At 42.8% G+C, this 19,577-nt stretch overlaps 2 protein-coding genes across 7 annotated transcripts in view; one reads left to right on the top strand and one right to left on the bottom strand.

Moving 5' to 3' along the window:
• Positions 1-19,577, bottom strand: part of SLC25A26 (solute carrier family 25 member 26) — a 314,287-nt gene that overhangs the window by 284,369 nt on the left and 10,341 nt on the right. For 4 of the 6 annotated variants that reach the window (XM_079935019.1, XM_079935020.1, XM_079935018.1 and 1 more), the window contains exon 1: positions 11,682-11,699. The exons of 1 other annotated variant lie outside the window; for it this stretch is intronic. The gene's annotated coding sequence lies outside the window, so the exon portion shown is untranslated. Of the gene's footprint in view, positions 1-11,681; positions 12,096-19,577 lie in introns of those variants that run through there. One more of the 6 variants, XM_079935014.1, reaches the window with a different exon arrangement.
• Positions 6,736-9,141, top strand: LOC307193111 (60 kDa heat shock protein, mitochondrial-like). Its single transcript, XM_079934645.1, has one exon. The coding sequence runs from the start codon at positions 6,882-6,884 to the stop codon at positions 8,385-8,387; it is 1,506 nt and encodes a 501-aa protein (XP_079790771.1). The 5' UTR covers positions 6,736-6,881; the 3' UTR covers positions 8,388-9,141.

Raw genomic sequence — 19,577 nt, 5'->3', positions numbered from 1 at the left:
CTGAATCCCATCACATTGGGAGTCAAAATTTGGTGGGGAGGGGGACACAAACATTGAGTCTATAACATCCACCAGTATTTATTGAACACCTGTCCTGTGTTAGGCGCTAAGAGAAAACTGGTGGACAAATAGACCCACTTGCAGAGCTCACAAAGCTGAGTCCAGTGGAGCAGAAACACGAGAAATAATCGTAAAATAAATATTCCATTTTAAGGTTTGACAAAAGACATAACCAGAGACCTGAGATTATTAAGATGGGACCTGATATAAATAAACTTCCAATAGATCTTCCTATTTCTGTTTGTAATAAATGTGATCACAGATGTCCTCAGAGTTAAAACATTTTAATAACACACTAATTTGTCAGGAACAGTATATCTAGGTCAAAGGAAGAGTTCAGTCTCATTTGTTAGAGCTGCTTCTGATTTTCTCTGAGTTTTAATATTTTTGAGGACATGATGGAACATTACAACTGTAGGAAAAATTGCAAATGCTGAGCAAAATCTGGTTCTTATATAATTGGCAGGAAGAATCAAGAGGAAATTTAAATTTCTAAAAACAAAAATACAAAGTAAACAATATTGCAGTAGTGAATTTAGGGACAAAATATTTATGAGTCATTGCAATTCCCTAGTGAACATCTAGTTATCATTTACTGAATGCTTTCTATTTGTACAGAGTACAGGCTCAATAAATGATACCTAATTACTATGTTCTATTTTGGGGGCCCGTAATGTGGTAAGGACTCACTCAGAAATGTGGAGATGTCAAAAAGACCTGAAAAAAAAAAAGGCAATCAGGAATTTCAGCTCTGTGGTAGAATGATCTCCCAGGGACCCAGAAAATGGAACGCTCTAGCCTAACGGTAAGAAGAGGACCCATCTTATTTCACAGAGACCTGAATAGATGGAAGATTTCCCTAGAGCTATGGTTCTCAAAGTGTGGTCCTTGGATCACCAGCATCAGTGTCAACTAGGAATTTGTTAGCAATGCAAATTCTCAGCACCACCCCCCAGACCCACTGAATCAGAAATTCTGATGGTGCAACAAGCATCTCTGTTTTAACAGGTCCTCCAGGCAAGGGGAGAAGATTGTTTCTGGATTTCCATCACCTTTACCATCTAGGATGATTCAGACAACAGTCACCAATTAAACAGAAGTCTCAAGATAAACAAGAAGTGGAACATATAGACTGACTTACTGGAAGAGTCCAGAAGCATGGACTGTCTGTGGCAAGTTTGAGAACCATTGCCCTAGACCAGACCTGACCTGGTTAACTCTGGCTAGTCACTGCGTTTGGAAACCTTGACTTCAACAGTTACATGACTAGGCTTCTCCTCTCCTTTGGTTTTACTTCCGTAGCTAACATTTGTTTTATTTTCTCTGTATCTCAATTCAAAAGGATCTGATTGGGGCAAGTTGTTACCAGCATTCCTACTGGACAAAGCTTTGGAGTCAGGCCAGATCATAGGCCGCCAGCCAACCTATAAACTGGTTGCCCTGAGGTCCCATGCCCACCCCTGGTCCAATCAGCCAAGGCCACAGAGCTGGGGCTACAGGGAAGCTACATGGGCATTGATGCTTAATGAATGGCTTGGAGCTGTTTCTTGCAGTAAGAGATTGTAGGGAATGCTCTCCCTAGAAAGGGTCTGTTGGTCCCTTGCTTTTATCACCTAGAAATATTGACTGACCTAGCATAGACATGACCCCTTGTGATACAGGTCCAAGACTGAGTTGGTTTGTACTGAAATAACTGTGAAGCTGTTACAACTAAAGTCACTTAAATATTAATGTGTATAAATAACCACAGATGATTGGCCGTCCATTGGACCTATTATCTTCTTCTCCAATGAACATGTCATGTTAGGCCCTTGAGGTAAGGATCAGCACCAAAATATTCCCTGGCACATAGTGAGTCCTCTATAACCATTTGTTGGGCTTCCCTGGTGGCACAGTGGTTGAGGGTCCACCTGCCGATTCAGGGGACACGGGTTCGAGCCCTGGTCCGGGAGGATCCCACATGCCGCGGAGCGGTTGGGCCCGTGAGCCATGGCCGCTGAGCCTGCGCGTCCAGAGCCTGTGCTCCACAACAGGAGAGGCCGCAACAGTGAGAGATCCGCGTACCGCAAAAAACAAAACAAAATAAAACAAAAACTATTTGTTGAATGAATGGATGGATGGATGAGTGAGAAAAAGGAATCCACCTGGACATAGAGATTATCATGCTAAGTGAAGTAAGCCAGAGAGAGAAAGACAAATATCATATGATATCACTTATATGTGGAATCTAAAAAATAACACAAATGAACTTAACAAAACAGAAACAAACTCACAGACATAGAAAACAACCTTATGATAACCAAGGGGGAGAGCAGTGGGGAGATAAATTGGGAGTATGGGATTAGCAGATACACACTACTACATATAAAATAAACAACAAGGATTTACTGTACAGCACAGGGAACTGTATTCAATATCTTGTAATAACATCAATATAATGTAAATGAATCAAATATATATATATATATATATATAACTGAATTACTTTGCTGTACACCTGAAACTATCAGTATATTGTAAATCAACTATAATTCAAATTTTTAAAAAATTTATCTTTGGCTGTGCTGGGTCTTCGTTGCTGTGCGCGGGCTCCCTCTAGCTGCATCAAGTGGGGGCCGCCCTTCATTCTGGTGCGCAGGCCTCTCACTGCGGTGGCCTCTCCCGTTGCGGAGCACGGGCTCTAGGCACGCCGGCTTCAGTAGTTGTGGCTTGCGGGCTCTAGAGCGCCGGCTCAGTAATGGCGCATGGGCTTAGTTGCTCCGCGGCACGTGGGATCCTCCTAGACCAGGGCTCGAACCCATGTCCCCTGCATTGGCAGGCAGATTCCTAACCACTGCACCACCGGGGAAGCCCCTATAATTCAATTTTTTTTAAAAAAAAGAATCCATCTATTTGTTGTGGGGGGGGGGGAAGGTTAACACACACACAAAAAAAGTTAACAAAAAACAATTTTTGATTCTTGTATTCAGTCTCAGGTTTAAAACTTTTGATTGAACAGCCTATATTTATATAGACTGTTGTTGAGAACATTTTATACAGCTTTCAAACAAAGGAGCATACATAATATTTGTTGCAGCTTTGTGTAAAGTAGCTAAAGGTTACAGCCTAAATGACTCTCTATGGGAGCTTGGTTAAATTAAGCACAGAACCAAACAATGGAATAGTCTGGAGCTGTTTCATAATTTTTTTTTTTTTTTTTTTGCGGTACGCGGGCCGCTCACCGCTGCGGCCTCTCCCGTTGCGGAGCACAGGCTCCGGATGCGCAGGCTCAGCGGCCATGGCTCACCGGCGCAGCTGCTCCGCGGCACGTGGGATCCCCCCAGACCGGGGCATGAACCCGCGTCCCCTGAGTCGGCAGGCGGACTCTCAACCACTGTGCCACCAGGGAAGCTCGCTGTTTAATAATTTTAAATGAATTTCCTCATTAGTATATGAAAGGTGTTTGCTACCATTGTTTCATTTCACTGATTAAACCAACTGATTTACTCACCCTTGTTTGCAGGTAGCAGTGAAATGAAGAATGAAAAATTCCTAGCCACGTAGCCATATTTAAGAAGCAGCTTTTTCATTAAAAAAAAATCTGAAACGTAATATTGCCCATCAACTATATTTCAATTGAAATAAAAAATAAGGAAGCAAAAAAAAGAATAAGAAAGCAGCTTATATCTTTTCTGATATGGAACAACCTCTGAGATATATTTGTGAGCAAAAAAAGCAAAATGCTGACAGCATATAGCAGCATTTGTGTAAATTAAAAGGGAGATCTATGTACAGACTATCGTAAGAAGTACATATAAGAAGCCTGTAAAGGAATTAAAATGTTGCCTTTGGGGAAGAGAACTGAGAAGAATGAGATGGAGATGCCCTTCTCACTGTCTACCCCTTCATACTGTTGTCGTTTTTAAGAAAACATGTATGTTTACTTATTCAAAATGTCATTAACATACTTAAGGCGTTAACTCTTGGAAGATTTCACTTAAAAATAATTAGGAGAATATGGATCTTGCAGCAATTACACCTGCATTCTGATTTCCTGTACATGCTACTATACTTTTAGAGGACAGAAAATTGTTTCTGCATTTCTATTACCTTTACCATCTAGGAAGATTTGGCCACCACATACAGAAGTCTCAATTTCAATAATAAACAGAATGTATGGACTTACTTCATGGACGAGTCCAGAAACATGGCAGGATTCAGGTGCAATTTGATTCTGAGGTTCACCATCTTTTGGGGCTTCACCGCTCTCTCCATTCAATTCTCTCAATCTGGCCTCCTCTGAACTAGCACTGGCCCCAGGGTGGCATGCCCTATTGGTGGCAAAAATCACCACTGCTGTTCCAGGTGCTGCCGCTACCACGCAGCCCAGCATGAAGGAAGCCTCTGTCCCAGCATTCCAAGTGCAGCGCCCGAGGTTCGCTCCAGGAACCAGCCTAGCTCCCACGTGCAGCCAGGCATCCGTGACTGTGGCCAGGTGAACAGAATGGGCTGCACCTGGCTTCCCTGCTCCTACCCTGGGGAGGGTAGAATTCACTTCCCTCGTACCACAGGCAGCCTCAAATGCAGGATTGGGAAGGAAGAACCGGGGAGTAGAGGCTGATAGGAAATACCAGGAATTGTCCCCCAAAAGTTGATCTTCAGCTTTGCAAAAATGAGGGCTTGGCTAAATCTCTGCACTTTGTCCCAGAGTTATGCTATACACCCCCTCCCTTTTTTTTTTTTTTTTTTCTCACAGTGAAGATGCCTTGGCAATCAGTCTACTGGCTGGGCAACCGGTGTCTTAGATAACATCACACGTTTTTTTGTTTTTGTTTTTGTTTTTTTGCGGTACACGGGCCTCTCACTGCTGTGGCTTCTCCCGTTGCGGAGCACAGGCTCCGGACGCGCAGGCTCAGCGGCCATGGCTCACGGGCCCAGCCGCTCCGCGGTATGTGGGATACCCCCGGAACGGAGCACGAACCCGTGTCCCCTGTATCGGCAGGCGGACTCTCAACGACTGCACCACCAGGGAAGCCCCATCACACGTTCTTGAAATAAAAAAACAATATTGTTTTCTCGTCTGACAGTTTGACTCTTTAATACTATGCAATGAGCACCCATCCTAGAAGTACACTATCACCAAGTCAAGATGAAAACGTCATCTTAGTATGACAAAGGGAGAACAGTGCCATTTGGACTCTGCTTCTCCGTGGGAGGAGAGCTCCATGGTCACAGTCGGCTTTTATCTGCGATTTTGAAACGTAAATCTCAGCTTTGAATACTGCCGAGTTTGCTGGCCTTTTCTGAACCCAGAATCTGACAGAGCCAACTACTCACAAAATGCGAGCTGCTTGTTACCACTGAGGCTCTCAGCTGGTTGTGAGATTGCTGGAGATATTAGCCAGCCACGGAGCCCACAAATACAAACCGTGCCCTTGCAGGGGGCCACACCTGGGGTACGAGCTGGGGATAGTGTAGTGAAAGGAGACAGGGTCCTGGCCCCCTGGAACTTGCTCCAGCAGGGAAGGCAGACAGTAAACATACTCATTTAAACAGTTAAGTAATTACAAACTGCAGAAACCCTCTGCGATTTGTCCCCTGCTCATACCCTCCTGCTTATCAAGGACGCTTTCCCCCTCATTCTCTGCAAGGCAGATGCCTGGATCTTTTATGTCCTAAACCAGCCCTGATCCCATCTACCCCTCTGAACACACATACTTCGATCACACACTGTTCCCTATACAGGAAATAGCCTCCCTAATACCCTACCACCTCCTTCCCCTTCACCAGGTTAACCTCGCTTTCTTCTTTGGATTTCAGTTTAAACTACACTTCCTAAGGGAATCCTTCCCTGAGATTCGATCAGCTATTTTTATAGGATCTTCCAGCCCCATCTGTGCTTCCCTCTTGGCACATGGGCTCTTCAGAATTAGACATCTATGTGGGAGATATTTGATTACTCTCTGCCTCCACAACCAGACTCTACAATCCAAGAAGGTAAAACCAGTGTCTAGTGTTTTCACCTTTGTATTTTCATGCCATACCAAGCATGCTCCACCCCAGGGCCTTTGCCCGTGCTGGTCCCTCCACCTGGAACACTGTCTCCCAGATGGCCACATGGTCCACTCTCTGACTTCCTTCAGGTTTCTGATCAGATATGAACCTAGCCATGAGGCCTTCCCTGACTCCTTTACACAAAATACCAGTCCCAACTCAGGGCATCCCAATTCCCTTTAGCTTGCCCTGCACAGCACCTCTACTATTCAAAGACTCTATTTTCTTCATTTTTGTATTGCTCCACTAACATGGAAGCTCCATGAGAATAGAGCTTTCATTCATTTCGTTGACTACATTTTCCTTGGAAGCTCACCTGTCTGGTACATATTAGGTGCTCAGTAAATATTTATTGAATGAATGGCTGAATCAGTACCTACTGCTTAGAAAACTGTCATCACATAGTAGGCACTCAGTAAATATTTTTGAGTGAATAAGTGCCTGTATGAAGAAGTATAGGTGCTGCTCAAACAAATGCAGAACATTTAACCTCCTTGTAAGTCATATAAGGCATATAGAACAAAAAAGGGGTTTCAGCCATTTTGATTACATTATGCCAATATAGGCATACCTCAGAGACACTGCGGGTTCGGTTCCAGACCATTGCAATAAAGTGAACATCGCAATAAACCAAGTTGCTAGGAATTTTTGGCTTCCTAATGCCAATAGTTATGTTTATACTATACCATAGTCCATTAAGTGTGCAATAGCATTATGTCTAAAAGAACAATGTCACTCGTCACCGACGGCCTGTCTCGTCGCCCACTAGCCGTGCCGCTGCCCAAGAAATGCTTCGATTGCCCGCAGTCCTTCGCCAGATTAGGCCAGTGTCCAGGGCACTGGCTCCTCATCTCACTCGGGCTTATGCCAAAGGCGTAAAATTTGGTGCAGATGCCCGAGCCTTAATGCTTCAAGGTGTAGACCTTTTAGCTGATGCTGTAGCCGTTACTATGGGGCCAAAGGGAAGGACGGTGATTATTGAACAGAGTTGGGGAAGTCCCAAAGTGACAAAAGATGGTGTGACTGTTGCAAAGTCCATTGACTTAAAGGATAAATATAAAAATATTGGCGCGAAACTTGTTCAAGATGTTGCCAATAACACAAACGAAGAGGCTGGGGATGGCACCACTACTGTGACTGTACTGGCACGCTCCATTGCTAAGGAAGGCTTCGAGAAGATTAGCAAAGGTGCTAATCCCGTGGAAATCAGGAGAGGTGTGATGTTAGCTGTTGATGCTGTACTTGCTGAACTTAAGAAGCAGTCTAAACCTGTGACAACCCCGGAAGAGATCTCCCAGGTTGCTACGATTTCTGCAAATGGAGACAAAGAAATCGGTAGCATCATTTCTGATGCGATGAAAAAGGTTGGAAGAAAGGGCGTTATCACAGTAAAGGATGGAAAAACACTGAATGATGAATTAGAAATTATTGAAGGTATGAAGTTTGATAGAGGGTATTATCTCTCCATAATTAATACATCAAAAGGTCAGAAATGTGAATTCCAAGATGCCTATGTTCTGTTAAGTGAAAAGAAAATTTCTAGTGTCCAGTCCATTGTTCCTGCTCTTGAAATTGCCAATGCTCACCGTAAGCCCTTGGTCATAATTGCTGAAGACGTGGACGGAGAAGCTCTAAGTACACTCGTTTTGAATAGGCTGAAAGTTGGTCTTCAGGTTGTAGCAGTCAAAGCTCCAGGTTTTGGTGACAATAGAAAGAACCAGCTTAAAGACATGGCTATTGCTACTGGTGGTGCAGTATTTGGAGAAGAAGGACTAACTCTAAATCTTGAAGATGGTCAGCCTCATGACTTAGGAAAAGTTGGAGAGGTCATTGTGACCAAAGATGATGCCAAGCTCTTGAAAGGAAAAGGTGACAAGGCTCAAATTGAAAAGCGTATTCAAGAAATCATCGAGCAGTTAGATATTACAACTAGTGAATATGAAAAGGAAAAATTGAATGAACGTCTGGCAAAACTCTCAGATGGTGTTGCTGTGCTAAAGGTTGGTGGGACAAGTGATGTTGAAGTGAATGAAAAGAAAGACAAAGTTACAGATGCCCTTAATGCTACACGAGCTGCTGTTGAAGAAGGCATTGTTTTGGGAGAGGACTGTGCCCTGCTTCGGTGCCTTCCAGCCTTGGATTCAATAACTCCAGCTAATGAAGATCAAAAAATTGGTATAGAAATTATTAAAAAAGCACTCAAAATTCCTGCAATGACCATTGCTAAAAATGCAGGTGTCGAAGGATCATTGATAGTTGAGAAAATTTTGCAAAGTTCTTCAGAAGTTGGTTAAGATGCTATGCTTGGAGATTTTGTGAATATGGTGGAAAAAGGAATCATTGATCCAACTAAGGTTGTAAGAACTGCATTACTGGATGCTGCTGGAGTGGCCTCTCTGTTAACTACAGCAGAAGTTGTAGTCACAGAAATTCCTAAAGAAGAGAAGGATCCTGGAATGGGCAGAATGGGTGGAATGGGAGGTGGGATGGGAGGTGGCATGTTCTAATTCCTAGAATAGGGCTTTACCATCATTAATGAGCTGTGAGAGGAAGCTCGAGGCAGCGTTCCTCACCAATAACTTTGAGAGGTCAGTTGAAGGAGATGACTGAAGAAAAGGCTGGCTGATGTTTAAGAAAATCACTATAACCATCAGTTACTGGTTTCAGTTGACAACATAGAATGGTTTACTGCTGTCATTGTCCATGCCTACAGATAATTTATTTTGTATTTTTGAATAAAGACATTTGTACATTCCTGGTAAATGAGTATAAGAGCCATGAACCAATGTACTGCTTTCAACTTAAATCACTGAGGCATTTTTACTACTATTCTGTTAAAATCAGGATTTTAGTGATTGCCATCAACAGATGAGAAGCTAAGAAGCAGCCTTTCTGTGGAGAGTAAGAATAATTGTGTACAGAGTAGAGCAATATCCAATTATGTGACAACCTTTGTGTAATAAAAATTGTTTAAAGTTAAAAAAAATAAATAAAAGAACAATGTATTTATCTTAATTGAAAAATACTTCCTTGCTAAAAAATGCTAACCATCACCTGAGCTTTTTTGCTGGTGGAGGGACTTGCCTTCATGTCGATGGCTGCTGACTGATCGGGGTGGTGGTTGCTGAAGGCTGGGGTGGCTGTGACTATGTCTTTTTAAAAAAAATAAATTTATTTATTCATTTATGTATTTTTGGCTGCGTTGGGTCTTCATTGCTGCATGCAGGCTTTCTCTAGTTGTGATGAGCGGGGGCTATTCTTCGTTGCGATGTGCAGACTTCTCATTGCGGTGGCTTCTCTTGTTGCAGAGCATGGGCTCTAGGCGTACGGGCTCCAGTAGTTGTGGCACACGGGCTCAGTAGTTGTGGCTCACAGGCTCCAGAGTGCAGGCTCAGTAGTTTTGGCTCACGGGCTTAGTTGCTCCGTGGCATGTGGGATCTTTCCAGACCAGGGCTCAAACCCGTGTCCCCGGCACTGGCAGGTGGCAGGTGGGTTCTTAACCACTGCGCCACCAGGGAAGTCCTATGGCAATGTCTTAAAATAAGACAACAATGAAATTTGCCACACCACAATTGGCACAAGAGTGCCATACCACTCTTACTTTACCAAATGATTTCTCTGTAACATGCAATGCTGTTTGATAGTCACAGTAGAACTTCCTTCAACTTGGAGCCAACCTTCTCAAGCCCTGCTGCTGCTTTATCAATTAAATTTATGTCATATTCTAAATCCTTTGTTGTCATTTTGATAATCCTCACAGCATCTCCTCCAGGAGTAGATTCCATCTCAAGAAACCATTTTCTGTGCATAAAAAGCAACTCCTCATCCATTCAAGTCTTATCCTGAGACTGCAGCAATTCAGTCACATCTTCAGGCTCTACTTCTAATTCTAGCTCTCTTGCTATTTCCACCAGAGCTGTGGTAACTTCCTTCACTGAAGTTTTGGACCCCTCAAAGTCATACATGAGGGTTGGAATAGACTTCTTCCAAACTCCTGTTAATATTGATACTTGACCTCTATTAATATTGACCTCTTCCTATGAATCTTGAATGTTCTTAATGGCATCAGAATGGTGAATACTTTCCAGAAGGTTTTCGATTTTGCCCACATTCATCAGAGGAATCACTATCTATGGCAGCTATAGCCTTATGAAATATATTTCCTAAATAATAAGATTTGGAAGTAAAAATGACTCCTTGATCCACGAGCTGCAGAATGGATGCTATGTTCGCAGGCATGAAAACAACATTTATCTTGTTGTATGTCTCCTTCAGAGCTCTTGGGTGACCAGGTGCACTGTCAATGAGCAGTAACATTTTGAAAGGAATCTTTTTTTTTCTGAGGAGTAGTTCTCAACAGGGGGCTTAAAATATTCAGTTAACCATGTTGTAAACAGATGTGCTAGCTGTCATGCAGGCTTTGCTGTTGCATTGATGGAACACAGGCAGAGTAGAGTTAGCATAATTCTTAAGGGCCCTAGGATTCTCAGAATGGTAAATGAGCATTGGCTTTAATGGCAAATCACCAGCTGCTTTAGCCATAACAAGAGAGTCAGCCTGTCCTTTGAAGCTTTGAAGCCAGATATTGACTTCTCCTCTCTAGCTATTGAAATCCTAGATGGCATCTTCTTCCAAGGGAAAGTTGTTTTATCAACATTGAAAATCTGTTGTTCAGTATAGCCACCTTCATAAATTATCTTACCTAGATATTCTGGATACTTGCTGTAGCTTCTGCATCAGCACTTGCTGCTTCACCCTGCACTTTTATGTTACAGAGATGGCTTCTTTCCTTAGGCCTCGTGAACCAACCTCTGATAGCTTCAAACGCTTGTTCTGCAGCTTCCTCACTTCTCTCAGCCTTCATAGAATAGAAGAGAGTTAGGACCTGGCTCTAGATTAGGCTGTGGCTTAAGGGAATGTTGTGGCTGGTTTGATCTTCTATCCAGACCACTAACACTTTCTCCATATCAGCAGTAAGGCTGTTTCACTTTCTTATCATTTATGGGTTCACTGGAGCAGCGCTTGTAATATTCTTCAAGAACGTTTCCTCTGGGTTCACAACTTGGCTAACTGTTTGGTGCAAGAGGCCTGACTTTTGGCCTGTCTATGCTTTTGACTTGCCTTCCTCACTAAGCTTCATCATTTCTAGTGTTTGACTTAAAATGAGAGACATGTGAAGATTGCTGGGGAAGATGGCGGAAGAATAAGACGCGGAGATCACCTTCCTCCCCACAGATACACCAGAAATACATCTACACGTGGAACAACTCCTACAGAACACCTACTGAACGCTGGCAGAAGACCTCAGACCTCCCAAAAGGCAAGAACCCCCCCACCCCCACGTACCTGGGTAGGGCAAAAGAAAAAAGAATAAACAGAGACAAAAGGATAGGGAAGGGACCTGCACCAGTGGGAGGGAGCTGTGAAGGAGGAAGGGTTTCTCCACACTAGGAAGCCCCTATGAAGGCGGAGACTGCGGGTGGCGGAGGGGGAAAGCTTCGGAGCTGCGGAGGAGAGCACAGCAACAGGGTGCGGAGGGCAAAGCGGAGAGATTCCCGCACAGAGGATCGGTGCTGACTGGCACTCACCAGGCCGAGAGGCTTCTCTGCTCACCCGCCAGGGCGGGCGGTGCTGGGAGTTGAGGCTCGGGCTTCGGTCGGAGCGCCGGGAGAGGACTGGGGTTGGCGGCGTGAGCACAGCCTGCAGGGGGCTGGTGCGAAGCGGCTAGCCGGGAGGGAGTCCGGAGAAAGGTGTGGACTTGCCGAAGAGGCAAGAGACTTTTTCTTCCCTCTTTGTTTCCTGGTGCGCGAGGAGAGGGGATTAAGAGCGCTGCTTAAAGGAGAGCCAGAGACAGGCGCGAGCCACGGCTAAAAGCGTGGACAGCAGAGACGGGCATGGGACGCTAAGGCCGCTGCTGCCGCCACCAAGAACCCTGTGTGCGAGCACAGGTCACTATCCACACCCCCCTTCCGGGGAACCTGTGCAGCCCGCCACTGCCAGGGTCCCGGGATCCAGGGACAGCTCCCCCGGAAGAACGCACAGCGCGCCTCACGCTGGTGCAACGTCACGCCGGCCTCTGCCGACGCAGGCCCGCTCCGCACTCCATGCCCCTCCCTCCCCCCCGCCCCGCCCCGCCCCGCCCCGGCCTGAGTGAGCCAGAGCCCCCGAATCAGCGGCTCCTTTAACCCTGTCCTGTCTGAGCAAAGAACAGACGCCCTCTGGCTACCTACACGCACAGGCGGGGCCAAATCCAAAGCTGAGCCCCTGGGAGCTCTGAGAACAAAGAAGAGAAAGGGAAATCTCTCCCAGTAGCCTCAGAAGCAGCGGTTTAAAGCTCCACAATCAACTTGATGTACCCTGCATCTGTGGAATACATGAATAGACAACGAATCATCCCAAATTGAGGAGGTGGACTCTGAGAGGAAGATTTATGATTTTTTTCACCGTTTCCTCTTTTTGTGACTGTGTATGTGTATGCTTCTGTGTGAGATTTTGTCTCTATAGCTTTGCTTCCACCATTTGTCCTAGGGTTCTATCTGTCCGTTTTTTTTTTAATTTTTTCTTTTTTTTCTCTTAAAAATTATTTTTTATTTTAATAAATTTATTATATTTTATCTTACTTAATTTTATTTCACTTTATCTTCTTTCTTTTTTCCTTCCCTCCTTCCTTCCTTTCTTCCTTCCTGCCTCCCTCCCTCCTTTCTTTCTTTCTTTCTACTCCTACTAATTCTTTCTTTCTACTTTATCTCCCTTTTATTCTGAGCTGTGTGGATGAAAGGCTCTTGGTGCTGCAGCCAGGAGTCAGTGCTGTGCCTCTGAGGTGGGAGACCCAACTTCAGGACACTTGTCCACAAGAGACCTCCCAGCTCTACATAATATCAAATGGCGAAAATCTCCCAGAGATCTCCATCTACACACCAGCACCCAGCTTCACTCAACGACCAGCAAGCTACAGTGCTGGACATCCTATGCCAAACAACTAGCTAGACAGGAACACAACCCCACCCATTAGCAGAGAGGCTGCCTAAAATCATAATAAGTCCACAGACACCCCAAAACACACCACCAGACGTGGACCTTCCCACCAGAAAGACAAGATCCAGCCTCATCCACCAGAACACAGGCACTAGTCCCCTCCACCAGGAAGCCTACACAACCCACTGAACCAACCTTAGCCACTGGGGACAGACACCAAAAACAATGGGAACTACGAACCTGCAGCCTGCAAAAAGGAGACCCCAAACACAGTAAGATAAGCAAAATCAGAAGACAGAAAAACACACAGCAGATGGAGGAGCAAGATAAAAACCCACCAGACCTAACAAATGAAGAGGAAACAGGCAGTCTACCTGAAAAAGAATTCAGAGTAATAATAGTAAAGATGATCCAAAATCTTGGAAATACAATAGACAAAATGCAAGAAACATTTAACAAGCACCTAGAAGAACTAAAGATGAAACAAGCAATGATGAACAACACAATAAATGACATTAAAAATACTCTAGATGGGATCAATAGCAGAATAACTGAGGCAGAAGAACGGATAAGTGACCTGGAAGATAAAATAGTGGAAATAACTACTGCAGAGCAGAATAAAGAAAAAAGAATGAAAAGCACTGAGGACAGTCTAAGAGACGTCTGGGACAACATTAAACACACCAACATTCGAATTATAGGGGTTCCAGAAGAAGAAGAGAAAAAGAAAGGGACTGAGAAAATATTTGAAGAGATTATAGTTGAAAACTTCCCTAATATGGGAAAGGAAATAGTTAATTAAGTCCAGGAAGCACAGAGAGTCCCATACAGGATAAATCCAAGGAGAAATACGCCAAGACACATATTAATCAAACTGTCAAAAATGAAATACAAAGAAAACATATTAAAAGCAGCAAGGGAAAAACAACAAATAACACACAAGGGAATCCCCATAAGGTTAACAGCTGATCTTTCAGCAGAAACACTGCAAGCCAGAAGGGACTGGCAGGACATATTTAAAGTGATGAAGGAGAAAAACCTGCAACCAAGATTACTCTACCCAGCAAGGATCTCATTCAGATTTGATGGAGAAATTAAAACCTTTACAGACAAGCAAATACTGAGAGAGTTCAGCACCACCAAACCAGCTTTACAACAACTGCTAAAGGAACTTCTCTAGGCAAGAAACACAAGAGAAGGAAAAGACCTACAACAACGAACCCAAAACAATTAAGAAAATGGGAATAGGAACATACATATAATTACCTTAAATGTAAATGGACTAAATGCTCCCACCAAAAGACACAGATTGGCTAAATGGATACAAAAACAAGACCCATATATTTGCTATCTACAAGAGACCCACTTTAGACCTAGAGACACATACAGACTGAAAGTAAGGGGATGGAAAAAGATATTCCATGCAAATGGAAACCAAAAGAAAGCTGGAGTAGCAATTCTCTTATCAGACAAAATAGACTTTTAAATGAAGACTATTAGAAAAGACAAAGAAGGACACTACATAATGATCAAGGGATCGATCCAAGAAGAAGATATAACAATTGTAAATATTTATGCAACCAACATAGGAGCACCTCAATACATAAGGCAAATACTAACAGCCATAAAAGGGGAAATCGACAGTAACACATTCATAGTAGGGGACTTTAACACTCCACTTTCACCAATGTACAGAGCATCCAAAATGAAAATAAATAAGGAAACACAAGCTTTAAGTGATGCATTAAACAAGATGGACTTAATTGATATTCATAGGACATTCCATCCCAAAACAACAGAATACACATTCTTCTCAAGTGCTCATGGAACACTCTGCAGGATAGATCGTATCTGGGGTCACAAATCAAGCCTTGGTAAATTTAAGAAAATTGAAATTGTATCAAGTATCTTTTCCTACCACAATGCTATGAGACTAGATATCAATTACAGGAAAAGATCTGTTAAAAAAATACAAACACATGGAGGCTAAACAATACACTACTTAATAACGAAGTGATCACTGAAGAAATCAAAGAGGAAATAAAAAAAATACCTAGAAACAAATGACAATGGAGACACGACGACCCAAAAGCTATGGGATGCAGCAAAAGCAGTTCTAAGAGGGTAGTTTAAAGCAATACAATCCTACCTTAAGAAACAGGAAACATCTCGATTAAACAACCTAACCTTGCACCTAAATCAATTAGAGAAAGAAGAACAAAAAAACCCGAAAGTTAGCAGAAGGAAAGAAATCATAACAATCAGATCAGAAATAAATGAAAAAGAAATGAAGGAAACGATAGCAAAGATCAATAAAACTAAAAGCTGGTTCTTTGAGAAGATAAACAAAATTGATAAACTATTAGCCAGACTCATCAAGAAAAAAAGGGAGAAGACTCAAATCAATAGAATTAGAAATGAGAAAGGAGAAGTAACAACTGACACTGCAGAAATACAAAAGATCATGAGAGATTACTACAAGCAACTCTATGCCAATAAAATGGACAACCTGGGGCTTCCCTGGTGGCGCAGTGGTTGAGAGTCCGCCTTCCGATGCAGGGGACACGGGTTTGTGCCCTGGTCTGGGAGGATCCCACATGCTGCGGAGCTGCTGGGCCCGTGAGCCATGGCCGCTGAGCCTGCGTGTCTGGAGCCTGTGCTCCACAACGGGAGAGGCCACAACAGTGAGAGGCCCGTGTACTGCAAAAAAAAAAAAAAAAAGGACAACCTGGAAGAAATGGACAAATTCTTAGAAATGTACAACCAGCCAAGACTGAATCAGGAAGAAATAGAAAATATGAACAGACCAATCACAAGTACCGAAATTGAAACTGTGATTAAAAGTCTTCCAACAAACGAAAGCCCAGGACCAGATGGCTTCACAGGCGAATTCTATCAAACATTTAGAGAAGAGCTAACACCTATCCTTCTCAAACTCTTACAGAATATAGCAGAGGGAGGAACACTCCCAAACTCATTCTACGAGGCCACCATCACCCTGATACCAAAACCAGACAAGGATGTCACAAAGAAAGAAAACAACAGGCCAATATCAGTGATGAACATAGTTGTAAAAATTCTCAACAAAATACTAGCAAACAGAATCCAACAGCACATTAAACGGATCATACATCATGATCAAGTGGGGTTTATTCCAGGAATGCAAGGATTCTTCAATATATGCAAGTCAATCAACGTGATACACCATACTAACAAACTGAAGGAGAAAAACCATATAATCATCTCAATAGATGCAGAGAAAGCTTTCGACAAAATTCAACACCCATTTATGATAAAAAACCCTGCAGAAAGTAGGCATAGAGGGAACTTTCCTCAACATAATAAAGGCCATATATGACAAACCCACAGCCAACATCGTCTTCAATGGTGAAAAACTGAAAGCATTTCCACTAAGATCAGGAACAAGACAAGGTTGCCCCCTCTCACCACTCTTATTCAACATAGTTTTGAAAGTTTTAGCCACAGCAATCAGAGAAGAAAAAGAAATAAAAGGAATACAAATCGGAAAAGAAGTAAAGCTGTCACTGTTTGCAGATGACATGATACTATACATAGAGAATCCTAAAGATGCTACCAGAAAACTACTAGAGCTAATCAATGAATTTGGTAAAGTAGCAGGATACAAAATTAATGCACAGAAATCTCTGGCATTCCTAAACACTAATGATGAAAAATCTCAAAGTGAAATCAAGAAAACACTCCCATTTACCATTGCAACAAAAAGAATAATATATCTAGGAATAAACCTACCTAAGGAGACAAAAGACCTGTATGCAGAAAACTACACGACACTGATGAAAGAAATTAAAGATGATACAAATAGATGGAGAGATATACCATGTTCTTGGATTGGAAGAATCAACATTGTGAAAATGACTCTACTACCCAAAGCAATCTACAGATTCAATGCAATCCCTATCAAACTACCACTGGCATTTTTTACAGAACTAGAAAAAGAATTTCACAATTTGTATGGAAACACAAAAGGCCCTGAATAGCCAAAGCAATCTTCAGAACGAAAAACGGAGCTGGAGGAATCAGGCTCCCTGACTTCAGACTATACTACAACGCTACAGTAATCAAGACAGTATGGTACTGGCACAAAAACAGAAAGATAGATCAATGGAACAGGATAGAAAGCCCAGAGATAAACCCACGCACATATGGTCACCTTGTCTTTGATAAAGGAGGCAGGAATGTACAGTGGAGAAAAGACAGCCTCTTCAATAAGTGGTGCTGGGAAAACTGGACAGGTACATGTAAAAGTATGAGATTAGATCACTCCCTAATACCATACACAAAAATAAGCTCAAAATGGATTAAAGACCTAAATGTAACGCCAGAAACTATCAAACTGTTAGAGGAAAACATAAGCAGAACACTCTAAGACATAAATCACAGCAAGATCCTTTTTGACCCACCTCCTAGAGAAATGGAAATAAAAGCAAAAATAAACAAATGGGACCTAATGAAACGTCAAAGCTTTTGCACAGCAAAGGAAACCATAAACAGGACCAAAAGACAACCGTCAGAATGGGAGAATATATTTGCAAATGCAGCAACTGATAAAGGATTAATCTCCAAAATTTATAAGCAGCTCATGCAGCTCAATAACAAAAAAACAAACAACCCAATCCAAAAATGGGCAGAAGACCTAAATAGACATTTCTCCAAAGAAGATATACAGTCTGCCAACAAACACATGAAAGAATGCCCAACATCATTAATCATTAGAGAAATGCAAATCAAAACTACAATGAGATATCATCTCACACCAGTCAGAATGGCCATCATCAAAAAATCTAGAAACAATAAATGTTGGAGAGGGTGTGGAGAAAAGGGAACACTCTTGCACTGCTGGTGGGAATGTGAATTTGCTCAGCCACTATGGAGAACAGTATGGAGGTTCCTTAAAAAACTACAAATAGAACTACCATATGACCCAGCAATGCCACTACTGGGCATATACGCTGAGAAAACCAAAATTCAAAAAGAGTCATGTACCAAAATGTTCATTGCAGCTCTATTTACAATAGCCCGCAGATGGAAACAACCTAAGTGCCCATCATCGGATGAATGGATAAAGAAGATGTGGCACATATATACAATGGAATATTACTCAGCCATAAAAAGACACGGAATTGAGCTATTTGTAATGAGGTGGATAGACCTAGAGTCTGTCATACAGAGTGAAGTAAGTCAGAAAAAAAAGACAAATACCGTATGCTAACACATATATATGGAATTTAAGAAAAAAAAATGTCATGAAGAACCTAGGGGTAAGACAGGAATAAAGACACAGACCTACTGGAGAACGGACTTGAGGATATGGGGAGGGGGAAGGGTGAGCTGTGACAAAGCGAGAGAGAGGCATGGACATATATACAGTATCAAACGTAAGGTAGATAGCTAGTGGGAAGCAGCCTCATAGCACAGCGAGATCAGCTCGGTGCTTTGTGATCGCCTGGAGGGGTGGGATAGGGAGGGTGGGAGGGAGGGAGATGCAAGAGGGAAGAGATATCGGAACATATGTATATGTATAACTGATTCACTTTGTTATAAAGCAGAAACTAGCACACCATCGTAAAGCAATTATACTCCAATAAAGATGTAAAAAAAAAAAAAGTGAGAGACATGTGACTCTTCCTTTCATTTGGACACTTAGAGGCCATTGTAGGATTATTAACTGGCCTAATTTCAATATTGTTGTGTCTCAGGGAAGAGGGAGGCCTGAGGAGAGGGAGAGAGACAGGGAACAGCCAGTTGGTAGAGCAGTCAGAACACAGACAACATTTATCAGATAAGTTACCTCTTACTTGGGCATGGTTTGTGGCCCCCCCAAAACAATTACAATAGTAACATGAAAGATCACAGATCACCATAACAAATAAAATCATAATGAAAAAGTTTGAAATATTGTGAGAATTTCCAAAATGTGACACAGAGAACTGGAGTAAGCAAATGCTGATGGAAAAATGGTGCAGATAGACTTGCTCAAGGCAGGGTTACCACAAACCTTCAGCTTATGAAAATTCAGTATCTTCAAAACGCAAGAAAACGAGGTATGCCTGTAGGTCAGTGAAACTTTGTTACAGTTGTCAGTAAGACTAGAATGCTTGAGCAGGAGTGGAAACTGTTAAACCCTTCCCTTCCCAGATACCTTCCAGACCCACCTCCCTGCTCTTCATATAGTCACTCAGCTGGCATCTTTTGTTGTCCTGCAGTTTCTTGCCAAGAACAAAGACTGAAAATCTCCCGGAGAGCAATTAGTGTCAGGGTTGACCAACTGGAAGCCAAACCCTGCAGCTATCTTCCCGCATTCCTCAACTCCCAGGAGGGCTCCAGAAGATGAGGAACAGAGGTTAGAGGGCAGGGTTCTAGAAGTTTCTTTCTCTTACGAAAGGCTGAGTTGTGTGGGTGGAGGAATTGTATAGGGTATAGAGCAGCGAGTGCTGGGTCTGAGCCTTTGGGAGATGGATTTCCTCTGC

The sequence above is a fragment of the Stenella coeruleoalba genome (assembly GCF_951394435.1).
Source record: "Stenella coeruleoalba genome assembly, chromosome: 10".
Taxonomy (NCBI): Eukaryota; Metazoa; Chordata; class Mammalia; order Artiodactyla; family Delphinidae; genus Stenella; species Stenella coeruleoalba.
Note: the sequence above shows the minus strand (reverse complement) of the source record. Positions and strands in the feature narration are given on the sequence as shown.